This window comes from Melopsittacus undulatus, chromosome 8, assembly GCF_012275295.1.
Source record: "Melopsittacus undulatus isolate bMelUnd1 chromosome 8, bMelUnd1.mat.Z, whole genome shotgun sequence".
NCBI classification, from domain to species: domain Eukaryota; kingdom Metazoa; phylum Chordata; class Aves; order Psittaciformes; family Psittaculidae; genus Melopsittacus; species Melopsittacus undulatus.
The window spans coordinates 36,363,656-36,383,744 of NC_047534.1; the positions used below are offsets into that span (position 1 = coordinate 36,363,656).

A 20,089-nucleotide genomic window follows, 5' to 3' on the forward strand; every position below is an offset into this window, starting at 1 on the left:
CCAGTGAGGGTGCTAGACAGTTTTCCCCTCTGTATTAAAAGCAGTGGTGGCTGCAAGGCATAACACTTGTGAAAAACAGGTGGGCAAATGTGAACCTACTTCCCTGGTCCCAGCAATCTTGTAGAGACATCACAGAGTTAAATCCCCAACTTTGCCTGCAAAAGGATTTCCACACAGGGTTCAATGAGAGGGACAGTTGTTTTTACAGCAAAGACTTATTGTGGCACTTCAAGATACCTGTACTGGTCACTGCATGCCTCTTGTGCACCTCTGCTTCTCTTCCTACTTTTTGTCTTGTCCATTTGGATTAAAAAGCCAAAATGTTATCTGACACAGAGACTGGGAGAGCCTGCACATCCAGATAAAAGATGTGAAAGGAGGGAGAAGGGAATTGCGAACAAACCCTGCATGGGGCTCTGTGAAAACTTGGACTGGGGTCCAATGAATGCTGCGACATCACAGAATCCCAAGGGTTGGAAGGGACCTCGAAAGATCATCTAGTCCAACCCCCCTGCAAGAGCAGGGTAACCTAGAGTACATCACACAGGAACTTGTCCAGGCAAGCCTTGAATATCTCCAACGTAGGAGACTCCACAACACCCCTGGGCAACCTGTTCCAGTGCTCTGTCACTCTCACAGTAAAGAAGTTCTTCCTGATGTTAATGTGGAACCTCCTATGCTCCAGTTTACACCCATTGCCCCTTGTCCTACCACTGGATATCACTGAAAAAAGTCTAGCTCCATCATCCTGACACCCACCCTTTACATATTTGTGAACATTGATGAGGTCACCCCTCAGTCTCCTCCAAGCTAAAGAGACCCAGCTGCCTCAGCCTCTCCTCATAAGGGAGGTGTTCTACTCCATCATCTTTGTGGCTCTGCGCTGGACTCTTTCAAGCAATTCCCTGTCCTTGAACTGAGGGGTCCAGAACTGGACACAACATGCCAGATGTGGCCTCACCAAGGCAGAGTAGAGATCCTGCATCAAAACCAGTTCTTTCTAAGGCAGAGGTAAAAAGATGGGGTCAGGCCACACTGCAGGTCCTGCCCTCACGGCCGCAATCTCCTTGCCATGGCATGGCCCTGAGGTGGGACAGTAGGGAGAGAAATAACTTTACACTTGCACCTTGCTGGTTTAGTGCCTGCTGCATCCCCAGTGCAGCCAGTGGGCAGACACACAGGAGCTCCTACCTGTCCAGTCACAGCCCAGGACCTCCAGGCGCATTCCTATTCCTGCTGGGGACCACCTCTCTGGGTGCACTCGGATGTACTGTGCAGGAACAGGGTCAAACCTCCGGACTTCAGGGATATCATAGTGGATGTTGCCTTCAAAAAGCTATAGAGGGAGAGAAAAGGCAGATGATCTGTGCATCCCACATGCTCTCCACCAGACTTGGTAATATGGGTCTGGCAGAACACAGCCAGTTTGAAATATTTTAGCTGTCCGACTCCAGGCCATTGCATCCGACTAAGCAGATATTAGGCTGTTCCTCCTCAGCTTCAAGAGGACCATACAGTTCCTAAGAAACTTGCACAATCTCACTTGGCCTCTGCTTTATATTCAGGGGTCAGATTCTGATCCAAGCCATGCAGGGGAAGCCTGGGGAATATCCCCTGGCTTCACATATAAATAAGATCACGGTTGTCCTTTGGCAAATACAGAAGCTACTGCATGTTCTAGGGTAGTGTGAATGCTCAGTTTTCCTCACAGTCCAAGTATTGCTGCTTTTTAGCTTCCATGCATGACCTCAAGTCTGTGCAGAAGGCTACAGATAGCATCAGGCCTTCTAAGACTCATGTGTAGGATCAGGAAAAATTAAAACTTACCCAAATTTTTAGGAGCAGATGAGTTTGCATAGAAACAGAACAGGCAGTAGCAGATAATTCATTTATTCCTCAAGCCCCCTGCCACTCCCAGACTGCTAAGCAGAGAGATTATGGGGAACTCCAATGACATAGGGAATTTAAGGGTCATGCCAGTATGACAAAAGGGACTTTAACATAGCAAATTTCCCAAAGAAATTTCCTAAAGAGAAGTTGTGATTCATCTTCCTCTTCCAGAGGTGCAAGCTACAACAGCAACACCACCTTTCCCCTTAGAATGTGTAAAGTGTTTGTGCCAAACAGAATCGAAGACAAAAACTTTTGGACTCTGACCTGCAGGAGCTGGGAGGACCAGAAGGTGATGCCCACATCCCCAGGTTTGGTGCACAACAAGATATGAAGGAAAATTGCCATCCCTGATGGAGGTGGAACTACAGCCTCTAGTACAGCTGATGAGCAGGACCAGAGGACACAACCTTGGATTTCACAATGACAACCCAAATTCCCAGAGTCTCTTAGTGGGGAAACACAGCCAGTTTCCCAAGACCACATCAAGCAGACTGAACACAGCCAGAAACACAGCTCATTTTACAGTGGCTCCAGGCAGCGCCTACCTTGGCTTGCATTGTTTTGGGGTCCTGGATGAAGTCCCAGTCCTTCCCATTCATGCTGTAAGCCACCTTAAACTTCTTCACAAAGGAGCGGGACTCTGTGGTGGTCACACTGTCCCCTCCACGAGCCCCCTGGATAATGACGCCTCTGACATTCTTCGGGACGCCAAGGTCCACCTGCAGCCACTCCTCCCCAGGCTGGGCTTGGGGGACACGGGGAAACCAGCCTGAGCGGCTGCTCACCAGGCGGGCCATGCTAGGAGACCAGTCATAGCCTCTGGTGGAAGAGGCTGAGATCTGAGAGTCAGGGATGAGGCCAGAGAGCATTCCCAGCAAGTTGGAGCAGGGTGAATCTGCAGGAAAGTAAAGGGCATGAACAGTCAGGGCAGTTGCAAGGGAGTGCGTGTGGGTTTCCCTGCAGGTTTAAGCACTTTGCCTCCAGGGACTGTGTGCCTGTCCCCCAAGTGCCTGCCTTGGGATGGGTGCCTCCCAGTGTCACCATTCCCATCCCAAGCAACCATGACAACTGTGGGGATGGCACCCTGGGACAGGCTGCTGGATGGGCAGAGAGGAGGGCTTGAGGCCAAGGAGAGGAGGGGACCCTCACCGGTGATGCGGCAGCCATACAACTCCAGCCTCAGGGCAATGCCATTGTGCCAGCTCTGGGGACGGATGCGCACAAAGCGTGTGAGCACCGGGCTGTGGATCTTGTTGAGAACCACCTCCGTGGCATCCTCATTGGCCTGAAATGTCTGCAAGGGAGAAGGGGCACAAATACGGTTACGTAGAAAGAAACAACCAGATCAGCAGCTAAAATAACCTCAGCAGGGTAAAGCAAGGAGAGGCTTTATGGGCAAGGTCAGCCTCCAGCCACGGCAAGCACCCAGGCAGGGAATGCTGAGGTGCTGGCATGACAGCATGCTGAATGGACTCCTACATCAGGCAGGAGAACCAGGAGCTTGCTGCCCTGCTGCCTCTCATAGTAAATCAGACTATAAGGCCACAGATGCTTTGAGATCACCCCCAAACTGAAAGCTGCTCCAATGCAAAAGGCCAGATGTCCCTGAATGCTGTGTGAGATCTTGCCTCCTCTCCATGGGTAAATGGGCTGATATCCTTGCACAGAGCACCACTGGGACACAGTGTGTACAAGCAGCAGCAAGAGCAGGGAGGATGCCTCCTCTGCCTGGGGCAACAAGCTCCTGTCCCAGCCAGCCCCTCACCCCTGCCTCTCCTACACACATGCAGCCTGCCACACAGAGACAGCATTCCAGGAGAGTTTATGATCCAACATGATATGAAAAGGCTGCTGCTTTACCAGATGGCTGTAATCAATAACTACCAGATGGATGTTAAATCCACCCCTCCTGCCCATTTTAATAGGCTGGACAAGGACTGGAAACTTGTGTTTCTGTTTCAGGCTGCAGAGCCATAGTGGAGAAAGACGAAATACCCAGCCTAAGGATAACGTTCAACCCTTTCTCTGCTACAGCATAAAGCACTAAAGCTCAAAGACCAAGGGTGCAGGTATTGCCTGCATTCCCTCTAAGCACGCAGGATCTCAGGACAGGGATAAGCATCCTCCAGACTCAGCCAGGAGCTGCACCCTCACTGAGATGCCTGGGCTCTTCTGCAGGCTCCTACCCTTCATATGCTGTGCTAAGCACAGGAGCTCCCAGTAAGTTTATCTCAGAGTGAAGCAGGAGAGTGCAATCTCTGGCACCAATCTTCTGCTGGAGGCAAGAGTCAAACAATTCAACTGCAGATCCCTGTGATCCGGGACAGAAAAAGGAGTGAGATATCCTGACCTCTCACCTTGAATAGCATTTAAGAAGTATTTTATAAGCATCGCACCACTCTAGGCCTGCAGACAGCACATGTCACTGCTCTTCTCCCAGGATCCAGCACAAAAGGTGTTTGCAGAGAGGGTCAGTGTCTGTTTGCAGCACCACAACCAGCTTGGGGCTGCCTCTGCCCATCACCATCCAGCCTAGGATGGTGGCACTCCTGCCACGGCAGGGAGCAGCACACCACAGAGGGCTTTGGTTACAAATCTGACTGGTAATTGGGATTTGGGGTTGATGTGAACTTGAGCAGAAATGCTAATCTGGAGAATATATATCATGCTGCTACCGTTTAGCAACACAGCATGGTTTATGTGTTTTTAATATCCTATTTTACCCTGTCTGACCCCACTTCCCATCTTTTTCCTTGCTCAGCAGACACCAAATACCCTTTTTTCCAGCAGGAGGGCTATAAGAAGAGTGGTTACTGTGAAATACTCTCCAGGCATGTGTGCGTGTGTGTGTGTCTTGTAAACCTATGGGAACACGCACACACACAGAGGCTGCAGTGGATGTATTTCCACACCACAGCAAAGCCTCCAGCTTTATGTCAACACAGAAGCTGACACACAACACCTTACCTCTGAACCTAACACCGGAGGACAGGAAATGTTTATCTGAGCCAGTGCAACTATTTTAGCACAAGGAGCAGCACTTCAGGTCAGCCCAAAGGTCCCTCTGTCCCAGAGGTGGCTCCTGATGGTGGACCCAGCAGATGCCTGGGGTTAGCAAGCCCCAAGGGAGACTTCTCCTGGCAACCTCTCTTTGCTTCCCACCATCAGCAGTTTGAAGACTCCACGAGCCAAAGGTTGCATATGGACCAGCATCTTTAACAGTCACTGACGAGGTTTGCTGTTCTTTTTGATTTAACATATTTCCAGTTTTGTTCTTTTATAGCTCACTTCGCACATACAAGCATCAGGGGCCAGAATCCAAGTTTACACCAGTTTAATTTGTTGCTGACTTCTGCAAAGTCAAGCTTGACAGAAAGCAGAAGCAGGACTGCACCTAAAAACTGTATCACTACCACATGCATTGCTGAAAGCATCTCTCACACGACCTTAGTCCCAACCACCTGCTTCCAGGGAGAGAAACCTCAATTCTGCTTTAGATTTGGGTCCCAGTAATTTCCTCAGACTAAATCACATTCAGAAAGCTATGTAACTCTGAACTGGGGCCTTGACACTCCAGACTGCCAGTTATGAGGGCAGAAATGGCACCTGAGTTCCAGCTGTAGGATCAGCTGCATCAGCAGGATCTGCCACAGTGAACCTTGTTTCTGAGAAGTCCCAACTGACCACAACAAGTGACTGCTTCACACCCTGTTCAACATAACAGGAAAAGGCCATTTTCAGAGGGCAGGTCGCAGTGCTGTTAGAGAAGTGGGGTCCTCCCATGTGCTTGGCCTCTCAGCCTCCTTCCCAAGTGGAAATGCATTGCGAGCCCGCAAGTCCTGATGCTGCTGAGTGTACGGTTTCTCTGCACTGCAAATATCGACCCCAGAGCCCAAGCACATTGTGGAGAGAGTCCCATTGACTTGAACAGGCTCTGTATCCTGCCTCAAATTAGCACTCACAGCATGGGAAGAACTAGCAGGAAAATGTGTGAAACTGGGAGAGCCAAGAAAGCAAAGATTTCTTCCCCCTCACCAAAATAGAACATTGCTATTCCTCCCATCCTATCTGCTTCCCATCCCACTCAGCACATATTTTGAGCCAAGTCTTCGAATGGTGTAAATCAACATATCACCATCGAAGTATAAGAAGTCACAGTAATTTACACCAGCAGGAAGAAAAAAAATCTGGCTGTGATTTAGGGAGATAGATAGATAGATAGATAGATAGAGAGATAGATAGATAGACAGACAGACACCTAGCAGCGAGCACACATGTGCACGTGCTGAAGCGTGACAGAGCTAGAAGATGAATGGGAAAACCATTAACAAATGAAGAGCACCCTCCAAGAAGCAGTCAAGGAACTGATTTTTACTGCTGCATCAAAAAGCTGCCCATCCCCTCCCCATGTACTTTATGTTTACTTCCGTTTTAGTCCAGACGGCAGAGTCTACATTTAAAATTAAACTGATAATCAATGAAAGCTGACCCGCTTAATTAATTTGCTGCAGAAAGCAAGTGGTTGGAGATGATGTCTAGGCTAGAAGAGGATTGGGCGAGTTTTCCATGTGCGCACACATGCCACCTCTGCACCAACACTTCTAAATTGTATTTCTGACATGCTGGAACTGCTGTGGGGTGACTGGGGGATTTCTGAGGCTGCACTGATTCCAGTGGGTATGGGAGTTGTGCCAATGGCAGTTTGGAGTGAAAGGAATGAAGGACAGGGAGACAGAAAGCACTGTGAAGTTGAAGAGGCATTGAGTCAGGGAGGGGGCAGGAGGTAACTGCTCTCCAGCTTTATTTATTGTGCTGCTTGGCCGCTATGTAATTTCTTGGGGAGCTAAAGAAAGTGGCTGTGGGAGGCAGGGGAGAAGGCCATGGATGGCAGCAGCCCTGCCTTCATCCGTATGTATGTGTCTCTCTGGACCTACTAGATTTATTGCAGGATTATGTTACTCCTGTGGAGACAGAGCCCTGGAACAGAGCATGCTAACAGGATTAGGGCTTCAGGATTTAGACAGAGAAGCATGAAGGAGAAAAGTAGGGGAGATTATTTTCCTTGTCAGATAGGGAAGGCATAAAATGGGGCATGTTTGATGGTGGGAGGATTCTGGCTTGAGTGGAGGGTGGATAGTTCTGGATTTATTAAATCCAGGAACAAGAAGCTAAAAGAAAAATGATACTTGGCAACACACAATGAAGCACAGCCGTCTGGGCATGGCACAGCATGCTGGGCTGGGCTTGCCAGCACTGTGTCTTTGAGAGGCTCCACTCACATCTGGGAGTCGCCAGGGACAGGAGGAGAGCCACTCTGTTAGCCTGCAAAGGAGATATCAGGCCCAGAAGTACAAAGCTGCAGCCTCACTAGAGAGCCAGGGCTGTAATCCTCCCCTGGTACTGCACCAAGGGTGAATGTGCAGGGCTGCCTTTCCCAAAGCCTGGCATCTTTGTCTTGCCTGCAAAAGCAGCAGAAGCAGGCTGGGACCTGGGGATGCTTCTGGGTGCCGTGATGCCTCTGTGTACCAGAACTTGTGGCCTTCTGGCTGGTCACGCAAGCTTTTCCTTTTTCAGATAAAGAAGATGAAGCTTTTCTCTCCCTCCCCAGGTAGATAAACACAGGCGATCTCATTGAGAACTGAAAGGACAGAGGAATGGTCCAAAGAGAAACCACAAGGGTCTCCAAAGAATCATCCTCAATATTCCCAGCCAGCACCAAACACCTCTGACATCTCCAGCTCCATGCAGTGCTGAGATATTCAGTTGTTTGCCGCAATTCAACCTGCCTTCTTGCATCCACCTGGGATATCACTCAGGAAGGTTAGCTGATAGCAAGCACAAAGCCATCAAAATAAGTAGGAAACGGAAAGTGTGCATCAGCTGGATATTGCTGCCATTTCTCACTAACTGACTTCTACAGGTTCTCAAAGCAAATGTTTCCGTTGCATCCTCTCATTTTGCACACAGAGCAATGGAGGCAGCGAGACCACCCATCACAGTCTCAGCCCAACACAAATCCTGAAACACGTCCAGTCCCTCACCACACTAGATGATCCCAGGAGATGGATCTCCACAGTTACTAAGATGGGGTGGCTCAAATAACAAAGGAGCTGGAACTCAAGACCCTACAAAGAAGGAAGTGGATCAGAATGGATGAGCACTTTGTTTTCCAATAAAATCCTCATAGTTGAATCTGTCTGAAGAAAATAGCCAAAAACAAAAGGTCAGATCCTGTCAGGTGAAGAAAATGGCCAAAACTAAAAAGTCAGATCCTGCCAGGTGCTCTTTTCCTTCCTTGGGTTCAGGAATGAGTGGTTGTTTTTTAAAGACATTTGCAAATCACTAGATAAGATCTCGGCACACACACACCAGTGTCTGCACCCAGAAGATAACCTCTGGGGCCATCAATCCCGGACGGCAGTGGGGGATGCAGCAGGAAGGGCAAGAGCCAGACCAGCCTTTCTGGGGCAGGAGTTGTTTGGCCCTGTGCTATTGGGTTGTAAGGGATGAGTATGGAGCAATACGTGGTGGCTGCTCTCCTCCCCGTCTCCTCTCTCAGGGACACACAGGCAGACAGCTCTGCACCTCTGGTCAGGTCACTGAGTTAGCCTCTCCCCCTGGTCTCATGCTCCAGGCAAGGACAGAGCATCACCCCCTCAACAGGGGGATGTCCAGGGTGTGCTGGGCTGGCCTTTGTGGGGAGTGGACTGCCAGGCAGGGGGAAAGCCTGTCAGGGATGGGTCAGGAAGGGGAAGGTGTGAGTGTGGGGCTCCTGCCTTCCCACTGCCACCCACCCCAGAAATGCAGCAGTGCTTGGCATGCTAACAGCCCAGCCAGCCCTGCTTGCTGCAGGCATGTATTAATCTTCTTTTCCTCTGCTTCATCCTGCCTTTCAAGCTCCCTGTGCTATGAGTGCCAGCAGCTGGGGCCTCAAAGGTGAGCGATCATGTTCCACAGGGAAAAAGCTTGGCTCCACTCCCTTCAGAAACACTGGAAGGAGGGGAAGCAAGGGGGTGAAAGAGAGGAGGTCAGAGCTCCCCATCCTCTGCAGAGCATCATCCTCTCCCACCACTCCTGCACTCACTGATTTTCTCTCTCTTTAGTTCCCTGATGAAGATGTAAATGTTAGCTGACCTACCTATAACATGGCAGAGCTTTGCTTTTGGCCTACACAGCCAGCAGAAATTCAGAGCAGTGTTTGATACACCCCATATGCCTATGTGTGCATGTGCATATATATATATATGCATGTGTGTGTATATATATGTATGTGTGTGTATATATATATATACACATATATATCTGCACGTATATAGAGGAATAGAGAGTCCCTGTCTGTCCACCCCCTTCCCTCCCTCCCTACTCCTCATGGCACCAAATCAAGCTGTGGCAGACTTGACAAATCTATTTGGCATGGTTCACTCCACCGTTGCAGCCTGAACCGTGCGGAGTGCCTCACTGACGCAGGGAGGAATCTGCACCTTGAGCACAGACATCTGGGAGCTTTCCTAATGCAGGAATGGCAGGGATTAACTTGGGTGGGGAATGTGGGGCCAGAGCCCCCTGGCACCAGGCCTGTGAGCAAGGGGCTTTGTTCTGGCCCCACTATGGCTCAGTGGGCTGGTGGCCAGTCGTTCAGAGGGGAGGAAAAGCAGTCACCCGGATGCAAGGGGTAGGCAAGCCACCAAAAAGCAATTACTTATCCTCCAGGCTTGGGAAGTGTCTGCTAAATTAAGGCCAGACCATGGGAAGAAAGCGAGACTGGAATAAAGGAGTAAAAAATGATAGATTTGCTTTTTCCTCCTTTTTATGAAGAGAGAAAACAGAGCAGAACAAAGCTGATAGGACAAATCCTGAAACGGAGGCAATTAGCATGGCTAAGGGACTGCTTTGGGTTGGTATCAGCCGGGCTTTAGGCTCTTGCTGGAGTGATGTCATGAAGGGTCTGCTGTGGCCAGTGGGCCCTCGAATAGCACAGAGCCTCCCCATCAGCGCACAGCCACCCCATTAGATTATATGTGAGCTCTGCCATGAGCTGCAGCACTGGAGCCAGCCTGCCTGAGGTTTGGGAGAGCCCCGCTGCTGACTCTCCTATGAGATGCTAGATTGCCCTGTGCCTCTCTTTCCCTACCTCCAAAATAGGACTAACACCACCTCACTGGCACGCAAGGAGCTCAGATGCTCCAAGTGTTGGAGGTATGAGACCCTGCTCAGGGCCTCTGCGCACAGAGGACTCATTCTGGGAAACAGAGTGAATTTGAACTGTGAGACACACTTGAGGGGAAGAGGAAATCACACAGCCCGGAAGGGAAGGAAATGTCTGGATGAATCCTGGACAAGGCAGGCTACTGCATTTCATGCCAGCAGTGCCTGCGCCAGCAAATAGAGGGGACAGCTAATTTAACAAAAGTGCTGAGCTATCAGAAATTGCCTGGACATGCGTGTGGGGGAAAGTGTGTGGGACCCCAGCCACTGAGCTCACACAGGCAGATTGTGGCACATCAATGGGGAGGACTTGAGCTGCAGCAGCAGTGCAGGTACAGAGCGAAGGGCTTTCCCAAGGTGTCCTTAACCAGTGGACAACCACACGACCGGGGCAAGTGACAGAGCAGGACCAGTCTTGCACCACGGCTTGCTTTAACCCCATTCCCCATATACCAAAGCTCCCATGCAGACCACCTCGAGTTTGCCTTGCCTGGCCACACAGCAGCACCTGCAAGCCTTAGAACATCTGAACACCTGTATTTACCCTCCCTCCCCATTGCTCCCATCAATGTGTGCCTCCCAGAAACACAGTGAGAGTGTGCAGCAGCTCCCAGGGCTCAAGGCACCCTTGCTGCTCCCGCCTGCTAGCTCAGATCCCACAGCTCTGGCAGCCTGAATTGCTCCTCATTATTTATTGTTCATTTTGCTCTCTGGGATGGTGTGATCGCCTCATAGGATTTGTGCCCTTTCATTTCCAGGCCTCAATAACTCCTGAACTACAGTTTCATGTGGTTTTGTGATTGTTAACCCAGCATGCAGAAGGGCTACAGCCATAAAACTCAATGAATCTTGTACGGCAAAACACAGGCTATGAAAACATTTTCTCCTTCATTTGCAGTCAAAGAACATACTCTCGCCACCACGAAAGATGCAACAGCAGCCAGGTTTTCCAAGGAATAGTGTTTCCTCATCACTGTGCGGAGAGGAAAGGCCTATTTCTGCTCAGAGCATCATCAGTCCTTTAGCACTCATCAGAAAAAAGGTCCCTCACAGATTAAACCCTCTGGGCCTGTAAAATCCCTCTTCTCTCAGCTGCAAGACTCACCAAGGCGCATGTAAAAGAGACAAGAAGGAATTTACCTTGTGGTTTTTCCCATGTCGGTACATCATCCAGTCCTCGCCATTGGTGCTGACCTCCAGCTTGTAGGTACGGACATAGTAACCATTCTGGGTTTCTCTAGAGATGGCACCCTGTGTGGCAATGGCTGTGAGCACAGTCAGGAAGTGGAGGTCCACCTTTCCAGGGTTAAAAGGACAAGAGAGAGTGGCGACCACCTGAATTAGTTCCTCCCTCCATCCCTGAAAAAGGCTTGAATTCAGCTTAACTCTGTCTGCAGGCACACAGATGGGCACACACAATGGGCACAACCCCCCGGCTGACTTCAGCAGGATGCTTGCAAATAGGACTGTGGGACAAGAGTGACAAAGGATCCTGATGTCTGTCCACACAGGACCATCACAAAGCCTTCTTCCTGCCACAGACCAAGCAACAGGACCTGCACAGAAGCTCATGTCCATTAAAGCAGAACAGAGGCTGATATTTTCCATGTAAAATAAAAGCATGATGTCTAATAAGCAAGTGCTGCAGTTCTTGGTTCCCTTGATTTTTTTGTCTTTGCTTTGGTTTTGGTTTCGATGGGGGTTTTTTACAAGTTGAGAAATGTCAGCAGAGCTGGCTTGGTAGCACTGCCATGAATGAGGCATGAGATGTCTGCTACAGGCAATGAAATTCACCACTTCCCATTCCCAGTGCCCTTTAGCAAGCAGGGTCTCATGGCAATGTGACACAGCCAGAAGCCCTGTGTGGACAGTCGCTGGCTCTAACCAGCTCCCAGGGAGGAAAGCCTTTGCTCTGTCAGCCCCACATGACTTTAGCCCACTCATGCTTCCTGCATCACTGATAAGATAAATACTACTCCAGTTGTTTTCCCACGTGCCGCCTGGACACTTTGGTCCTCAGGCCAGTGGCGGAGTCAGTGGCCCTTGTAAGTGGCAGAGGACCCTCGGTCTGTCAGTATGCTGGAAAGTCCATCAAGGTTTTGGGCAGGAAAGAGGGATCGGGAGAGGGACAGCAGGTCAAGTCAGTCCTTGTGCAGGCAGGCTAACGGGAGAGCCAGACTGTCACATTTCACAGAGGCACTGCAGCTCCCCTGCTGATAGCTCCCTGTGAGCCACACAGGCAATAAAAAATGCAACATGCTCTATGGTCAAGGGTCAGTTTAACAGCGTGACACTCCATTTGGTGGGGGAAGAGACAAGGGAGCTGGAATGTGTGTATACCTGGAGGTACTCTTTGTTGCTGTCTACATTAGGGGTCCAGCCGTTGTCATCACTGTTGAGCCGGCTCTGTTGAGGGGTCCATCGCCCATCTGAGTAAGTGGAGGAGGCACTGATCTGCATGTTGGAGATCCTGCCAGACTCCATCCCCAGCGGCACATTGCACTGGAAGTCTGGAGGGGACACAGGCAGACACACAGATCAGCTTATAGTCTCAGTACTTCACTCCCAAGTGGTAGGCAGTCCTGAAGTATCCTCCCCAGCTAACCCTGAACAAAGTTGCCTGCCTGGGAAGATCAACAGATCTGCACCATCCTGGAGGCTGTGTGCTCACACATGGCACTGAAAAGTAAAAGATGGGGCAGCTTTATGTTTGCATGGCTCTTTGAAAACTAATACAGTCCAGATCTTTCTCCCTGTCTCTATCTCCTTCACCTTTGCACAGTTTCGACACAATCCTCTCCCTTCATTCCCTTCATCTCCACCAAGATGTCCCAAGTCCCCTTGCCACAAAGCACAAGGCTGGAGGTGAAATCTAAGCACTGCCAAGGGGAGTATGGGTAGGCACAGCAAGAGGATGTTTACTGCTGTGCTGCTGGCCTGGAATGGGCAGGTCTAAAGGTTTTGCATGTGTGTGAGTGTGGATGCATCTGTGTGTATATGTGTATGCACTATATGTGGTATCAGACCCATAGGAATTAACCAACCAAGAATATGAAAGACCCCGATAAGCTTTGATTTGAGTTTCCTCACTTCTAAGGCTTTAAAAGTCACAATTAGCTCAATCTCACCGTATATCTCATATTTTATGGCAGCTGCTCCTGTAAAAACAACAGCAAAGAAAACACTGATAGGAGCCACTGCTGTAAACCAATAGGGCTTTACGAAATTGTCAGTGTTTTCAATGTGGCCAAGTCAGACCCGGGTGGAAATGATGGGCCATGTCAAGATCTCAGTGATATTATTAAAGTTTCAATTTACATCAGCATAAATCAAAACAGGCCTAGCCCTTTTACAGCTCTGTGCTTGATTTCTCAAGCTTTGTGTGTCATTAACATTTTATTTCCCAATCATTTTGAAGAACAAAATAGAAAGAGGGCTAAAGAACAGATCAACTGAGTGTGAAGATAGGTAATAGTGAAGAGCTCATGCTTGTCTGTAACATTCACAGCCTCAGCAGAACACCCCTAACTCAATCACAGAGCAAGAGCATGTAACCCAGCTGCCCTAGTGCTGCGCAACCCCTGCTCTACCCTGCTGTCCATCATTGGGCTTTCAGTATCAAGTCAGGGACTCCCTCTCTTTCTCTGGGACTGAGGAGTGTTCTGAAGGCTTCTGTTTATCACAGGTTCACTGCGAACAGAGGTTGAGAACTGTAGCTCTGACGTAAAATTATTATGGGAAAACAAACTGCATCTTCCCTTGCCTTCAAGCTTTATCGTGAAGAATTAAAATGCTCTTCATTCTCAAAACACACAACTTCCTAGCTCCACATCAATTTATCTCCCTAAATAAAGGATCTAAAACAAATTTGGGGTTGAAATTCTTAGAGCTTCAGGCATTTTTTAATTAAACAGTCAAGAAATTCAAATTTGTAGTTTGGGGCTGTGAAATTTTGGAAAACCAGAGAGCAGGAGAGAGTATTTTCCCCCATGCTTTAATGAATCTGTTGCACCCACTGGGCTGAAGTCTTCCCCTAAATCCCTTGGGATGAACACAGACATGAAGGATTCTATCCCAAAAGGTATTGAGAAGACTTCCTGAGCAAGTAAGAAGTCAAAGAAAGGTCAGAAAGTGTGATTCTTACTGAAATCTCACTTCTGTGAGAAACAGAGAACCCACACAGTATAACTTCTGTCTGCATTGCTGGGGGTAAATAGTCCCTCGATACACTCCTGCCTGTGCCAAGTGAAAGAAAGACTTGGGAAAAACAGGTGACATGACTGGCTAAGTCATACACACACAATTCCAACTTACTTTCTGGGACTTCCTGCTGGATCAAGTAGTACTGAGCAGAGAAACCATCCTTAGCCACTGCCAGATCTGTATGGAAGGTGAGCGAGAGGACGCCGGTGGTGGAGCGGATGTCCGATGGCATCTTAGTGCCGCAGTACCTGCCTATCAAGGGGCCAACTGTAAAAGAAAGAGCAGTAAAGGTTTTCCACTGGCCTGCTGGGTCACAGGCAGATTGGCATCACTCAGCAGGGATGCCTCAGCAGGACTGGTGTGACAAAAGAAAGGCTTTGGGGATGGGCTATTTTTTACATCCGCTGGCCTGGTGCCATGCAGTACGTTGTGCAGAAATATCCACTGCAGCAGGCGTTGCTCTGCAATTGCTGGGAAATGCTCCAAACTGCTCTGTTTCTCAGTGTTGGAGCAGGGGAGGGAGGTCCTCCCAGCACTGCATGAACCCTTTCCCGAGGAATGGCCGGTTGTATCTTGGAGGGCCCATGAGGCTTTTCAGGTCAGTGGTTACAACAGAGCAGCAGTCTGGGGTTTAATGTATGCAGCCTTCTGCAAGCACACCATCCCCACAGCTGGCCATGGAGCACCCTGATAGCAGGCTGCATGCTGCAGCTATGTCTGAGGTTAGGCACCTCTGGTGTGCAGACACAGACTGCACAGCTTTGGAGCTTTGTGAAACACCAAGAGAGATAGAGGACAGCAACACAGTAGCCCATGGCTTACCCTGAGGGATGCCATCCCAGATGTCCAGCCAGTCATACTTGCAGTCTCCTTCTCCTGCCTGCAATGGGTCATGCTCAAGGTCAAAGAGCAGAAAGTGGAGGAGGATTTCTGTCTTTGGCTTGGCTATGATGGTGAAAACGCAGTCCAGGTTGTGTGGATACTTGTCAGGGAAACCTGGAGACTCGATAGTGCCGTTGGAGGAGGTGAAGTTTCTGGAGCAGTCCTCAGAGCCTGTAGTGGCAGAAAAGAACCCACAGCCTTAGCAACAATGCAGCTTAATGCCAACAGCTTGACACTGTGGGAAACCCCATTTTGAGCTCACAGAGGTTATGTATTCACTTCTGGAAATGTTCTGTAACCCAAGAGCTGTGTGAATTCCTGCAAGGACCAAGAGAGGGATTTTCAAAGCTTTCCACAGGTGGAGAGAAAAGGTCCATGCATTCACTGGAGTGGACTGCATGGTTCTAAACCCCTAAGACAGCTCTGCAAGTGTGACCTGTACATGACTGCTGATACCATTAGTTACTCCAAAAACATGACTAGGAGAGTGATCCCACCCAAAGCCACAGCAGTGATTTGGCAGGCCAGCACCCTGCCGTGTTCCCCACACTGGTGGTGATGACTCTCATAGGGAAGGGAAGCCATACCAAGCTGGGCTGGGCTTCCCCTGCTGGTCCTATCCCCTAAACATGGATCTTGTAGAAGACCTGTGTCCACTGCCCCAGAACCCATGGAGCGGCCAGCCAGCATGCAGGGGTATGTGGTCCTCACTGCTGCAGCTGCCACCCCCTGGCCATCAGCTCCAGGTCGGTTGGAGGAGCCCCTGTTTGGGGAGGAGGCTGCCTGGGAAGGGGCAGAGAGGAGTAATGAGGATGTCACCTTTTGGGAACAGCTGTCCCCAGAGGCTGGTCTACTGCACTCCTCTGGCACTGATATCTGTGCCTCAGTTTCCTCTCAGGAATACCAGGAACACAAATATTTACACAGTGAAGGGGCCCAGGAGAGGGTGCCAATGTTAGCTGGAACCCCCGGGAAGCACACAGTTACCCTGCAGCCCCCTGAGACCCACGCAAGGAACAATGGCCAGCTCTAGCTTACGTCCTCACAGCGTGGCCATGGCAAGAGTAGGGGCCATGGCAGGGGTCTCTGCCAAGAGGAGGAACAGAGCCCTCTTTCTCACAGGCTGAGCTGCCTGCACCAGAAATGCGAGTTATTTCTATCCTTAAGGAAGACCTCTGCACGGCAAGGAGGGCAGACAATGCTGCCTCTTATTTATTGCTGACCTCAGCACTGGCCTCGGCTGCGGCAGGGCCAGCTCAGTGTCCCCTCTCACACAGCCAAGGTGCCTCAGGGTGGCTGGGGAAAGGGGAATTTGTGTCATAGTCATACCACGGTGACTTTGAAACCCTTCGCTGTGGAGACAGGACAATAGGCAACAGAAATCTGCAGCCTGGAGCTATCAGAGGCATAGGGGATGTTAGAGAGGCTGCTGGCCACTGCGGCAATCCGGTGTAAGCATTGGCAAAGGTTGCTGCTTCAGTTTTACTGGGACACCCTCCTTCTCCTCTACAAACCCTTCTACTCCAGCTCTTCCAGGCAGCACGAACCTTCCTGGGACTAATGGCAGACTTGTTATTCAATTCAGCATTAACCTACAGGAGTCAGGCCAGCAGCCCACAGTAATAGCAGGATCCCAGTGCTGCATTATGCAGTGCCTAGCTGGAGAGCTACTCAGGAGAGGCTCTTAATTGACTACCTAACGAAGCAGCCAGCTTTTCTGGTGTGACCCTGTGGGGTAAAACGCAGAGGAAAAAATAAGGCCAAACACAAATCACATCATAATGCTGCGAACAGGGATAAGGGTGTACTTCGCTCCAAACAGCTTGAAAGGCAAATAGAGAAACAGGGAAAGTAACACCAGCTCCAAGCTAGGGAAAAAAAACAAAGACTAAATGCAGAGTCAGCCTCTCTCCTGTCTCTGGAGTCAGGAACTGTCCCCTAGAGACAAGAGAGAGACATAACTATGTCACTGCATTAGACAATGACAGTTTCCTCATGTGGGGCTCTTCCACATTTGGCATCTTTGTCTACAGTTTGGCTGATAGCAGCAAACACAATGATCAGCTTTTTATGCAGAAGCTGCAGATAATCAATGGAGTCATGCTGGCTTCGGCAGCATGGACCAGCCTGAGAGGAGACTTTGATGGCCAGGGATGGAGATCTCAGACCAGCCCTGCCAAACTGAGTCACAAAGTGAGCAGTGGGGGGCTGGACCAGCCAGGGCAGGCAGCTCTTTTCTCAGCCCACAGACCACTGACTGATACCCATCGGGGGATTCAGACACTGGTATGCAGTTGCTTGTATGCAGATCGCTCCTCTCTCACACCACGATAAGGGAAATTTACCACAAGGCGTGGAAACAAACGCTTAGTTGAAAAGAATTGTGTTTTTTAGATCATCTTTAAGAAAGGAAGAAACTGCAGCCACGACGCCTTTACCCATGTGGACAATGGCAACCCAATGACCTTTAAAGGTGGTGACACTTTTGCTGGCTTCCCTGACAGTTCAAACAGAAACTTTGCCCATGCCTGCCTGCCTGCAAACAAAGGCAGGGTTTGCTTGTACCGCAATGGCTCACTGCCCTCCCTGGGCACCCCAGGAGGCAGCAGGGGCTGGGCAGATGAGGTGTGCTGGGGGTGCTCCAGGATCATCCCCATCTCTGTGCCAAAACCTGCCTTGCCATGTGGGATCGTGTGAGCTGTGGCTGGAAGAAAGTGTGGCTATTTCTAGAGAGGGTTTCTGCCTGGGGGGGGGGGGGTGGGGTGATGGTGGCAAATGGAGCCCCAAAACCACTTCAGACCTGACGGCAGCTCTGCAGGGACCTATACTCAAGGGCACAAATTCAGCTCCACCTCTCATCCAACATCTGCTTTCTCCCACATCAGCCCTTTCTTCCTCTCTCTCTAACAGCAGCAATAAAATCTCCTCTTTCCTATGAATTTGGCTCCTTGCTGGCTCCCACTCTGGCAGAGGGGATTCCCGCCTGCCATCCCTTCCCACAGCCACACTCAGCCAGGCCTGGCCACCTCAGCAGCTGGATCATTCTGCATTCCCCTGTGTCCTGACTCAGGGCATGGACCTGATGCGAGGACAGGCACAGCCCAGTGCAGTCTGCTGGGCTCAGAGGGTTGTGTGTACAGGCAGTGAGAGTCAAGGGAGGTGGGTCAGCAGTCTTCCCACCTAAACATAGGCATTCTTTGCCATCCTCCATTCTGGAAACTGGCCTCAGCAAACCTAAATATTCAGATGAGCCACTAAACTCTTTCAGGACTAATCTGTATCCTAACCATTCACAAACAGTAGTGGTGAGCTGGCAGCACCACAACAGCTCAATGGCCAATTATACAGACCAGGCAATCACTTTCCTCACCCACCTGAACCTCCAGGCACCTCACCATTTCACAACAAATTTGGGGAGTCCCATTCCCATCCTCTTGCAGGTGTCTCCACATTCACATCTGGGGAAGAGGCTGGGGAAGCAACCTTGTTGTGCTCCCTCCTGGCTCTTCACCAGGCATGGTGTTTTTTGTGCTGGATGCAATGCAGTGAAAGCTGTGTGTGTTTGCTTCCAACGCACCACCAAACGGATGTAGGCACAGGGCAGGCACCCACATCCTCATGCAAAACACACTCTTGCTGCCTCGGCATGCAGGCACACCTCTCTCACCCGCTCACACAGAGTTTTATTTTCTCAAGCCGTCTTCTTCACAGACACACAATTCTGGCAAATATTTAGACAGAAACACTATTAAAAGGCCTTTGAACAGCTTTTCCTTTTCTCAAGAATAGTCCAGCATTAAACAGCATTATGAATAGTTCCTCTTATATCTGCCTGGAAAGGCACTGCCTCTGCCCGTGACAGCACTGCTGACAGCAGTCCCTTAAAAACCAGAGCTCCCCAGTCACAAGCCCTGCTTCCAGGAAGAGAAAACACAGCGTCATTGATGAGCCCTGAATCGCAGCTCCACAGGAGGGGGAGCTCCATGCCCTCCTAATAGAGGGACAATCCCCTCTTAGACCTAACAAGCTCCACACATGCCAGGGAGAAAAGATTTATGCTTCAAGTCCTTGAATACAAGAAATCATTTAAGGAGGAACCTTGCTTTTGATGCCACACTGTGATCCAAAAATGCACGATCATGCGCCACTAACATCTTCACCTTCTTAGAAATGCGATGCAACAGACTTGTCTAACAAACAAACAAACAAAACCAACCCTTTATCTCTGGAGAACATGCTAAAAATCGTACTGAAAAGGTGGCCAAAGACATCTCCTTGTGAAGATCATCATGCAAACGGTGCCTGAGAGGCAGGCACTGACTCAGATGCTCACCTGTCTTGTAGATCTCATAGCGCAGGGAGAAGCCAGCACCTTGCCGTGCGTAGTCAGAGGTGAACTTGATATAGAGAGAAGGACCAGAAGAGATAATGGTAGGAGGTGCTATGTTCCCACAGTGCTTGCCCAGCAGGTCTGCTGCTTCACTGTCCCCGTCTCGGATCTCGATGTAGTCGTACCTGTGGAGGCAGGTGAAATGGCAGTGAAACCATCTGTCAGGGAGACCCTTCGCGATGACAGGAACAAACAAAACCCACTTCTTTGCATCTGTATATGTCACAGACCATCTTCCAGACAGCTACCTGGGACTCTGTCATTCACACTACACCTCCCTCTGCCAAAGTTTTCCCCCCTTTTGTCTGTCTGGCTACAGTTAAGTCCTCACATCATGAATTTATAGTACCCATATCCACATTAATGTCAGAGCCAACATGCAAAATTTAGGACACAATTTACCTCCCTTTCCACAAGACTCCCTCAGCATAGGAGAAGCACAGATACGACTCTGCTTGGGCTGCTCTCCTTCCCTTACCTCTCTCCTGAAGTGTCATTGTGCTACTTAGCACAGCT

The 20,089-nt window shown here is 49.9% G+C and overlaps 1 protein-coding gene across 4 annotated transcripts in view; it reads right to left on the minus strand.

Moving 5' to 3' along the window:
• Positions 1-20,089, minus strand: part of NRP2 (neuropilin 2) — an 89,413-nt gene that overhangs the window by 41,208 nt on the left and 28,116 nt on the right. For all 4 annotated transcript variants that reach the window (XM_034065702.1, XM_034065701.1, XM_034065703.1 and 1 more), the window contains exons 3-10: positions 19,517-19,698; positions 15,124-15,354; positions 14,413-14,568; positions 12,439-12,608; positions 11,239-11,394; positions 3,043-3,187; positions 2,439-2,788; positions 1,192-1,336 (exon numbers count right to left, since the gene is read on the minus strand). In XM_034065702.1, coding sequence (XP_033921593.1) covers positions 1,192-1,336; positions 2,439-2,788; positions 3,043-3,187; positions 11,239-11,394; positions 12,439-12,608; positions 14,413-14,568; positions 15,124-15,354; positions 19,517-19,698 — 1,535 coding nt within the window. The remainder of the gene's footprint in view (positions 1-1,191; positions 1,337-2,438; positions 2,789-3,042; positions 3,188-11,238; positions 11,395-12,438; positions 12,609-14,412; positions 14,569-15,123; positions 15,355-19,516; positions 19,699-20,089) is intronic.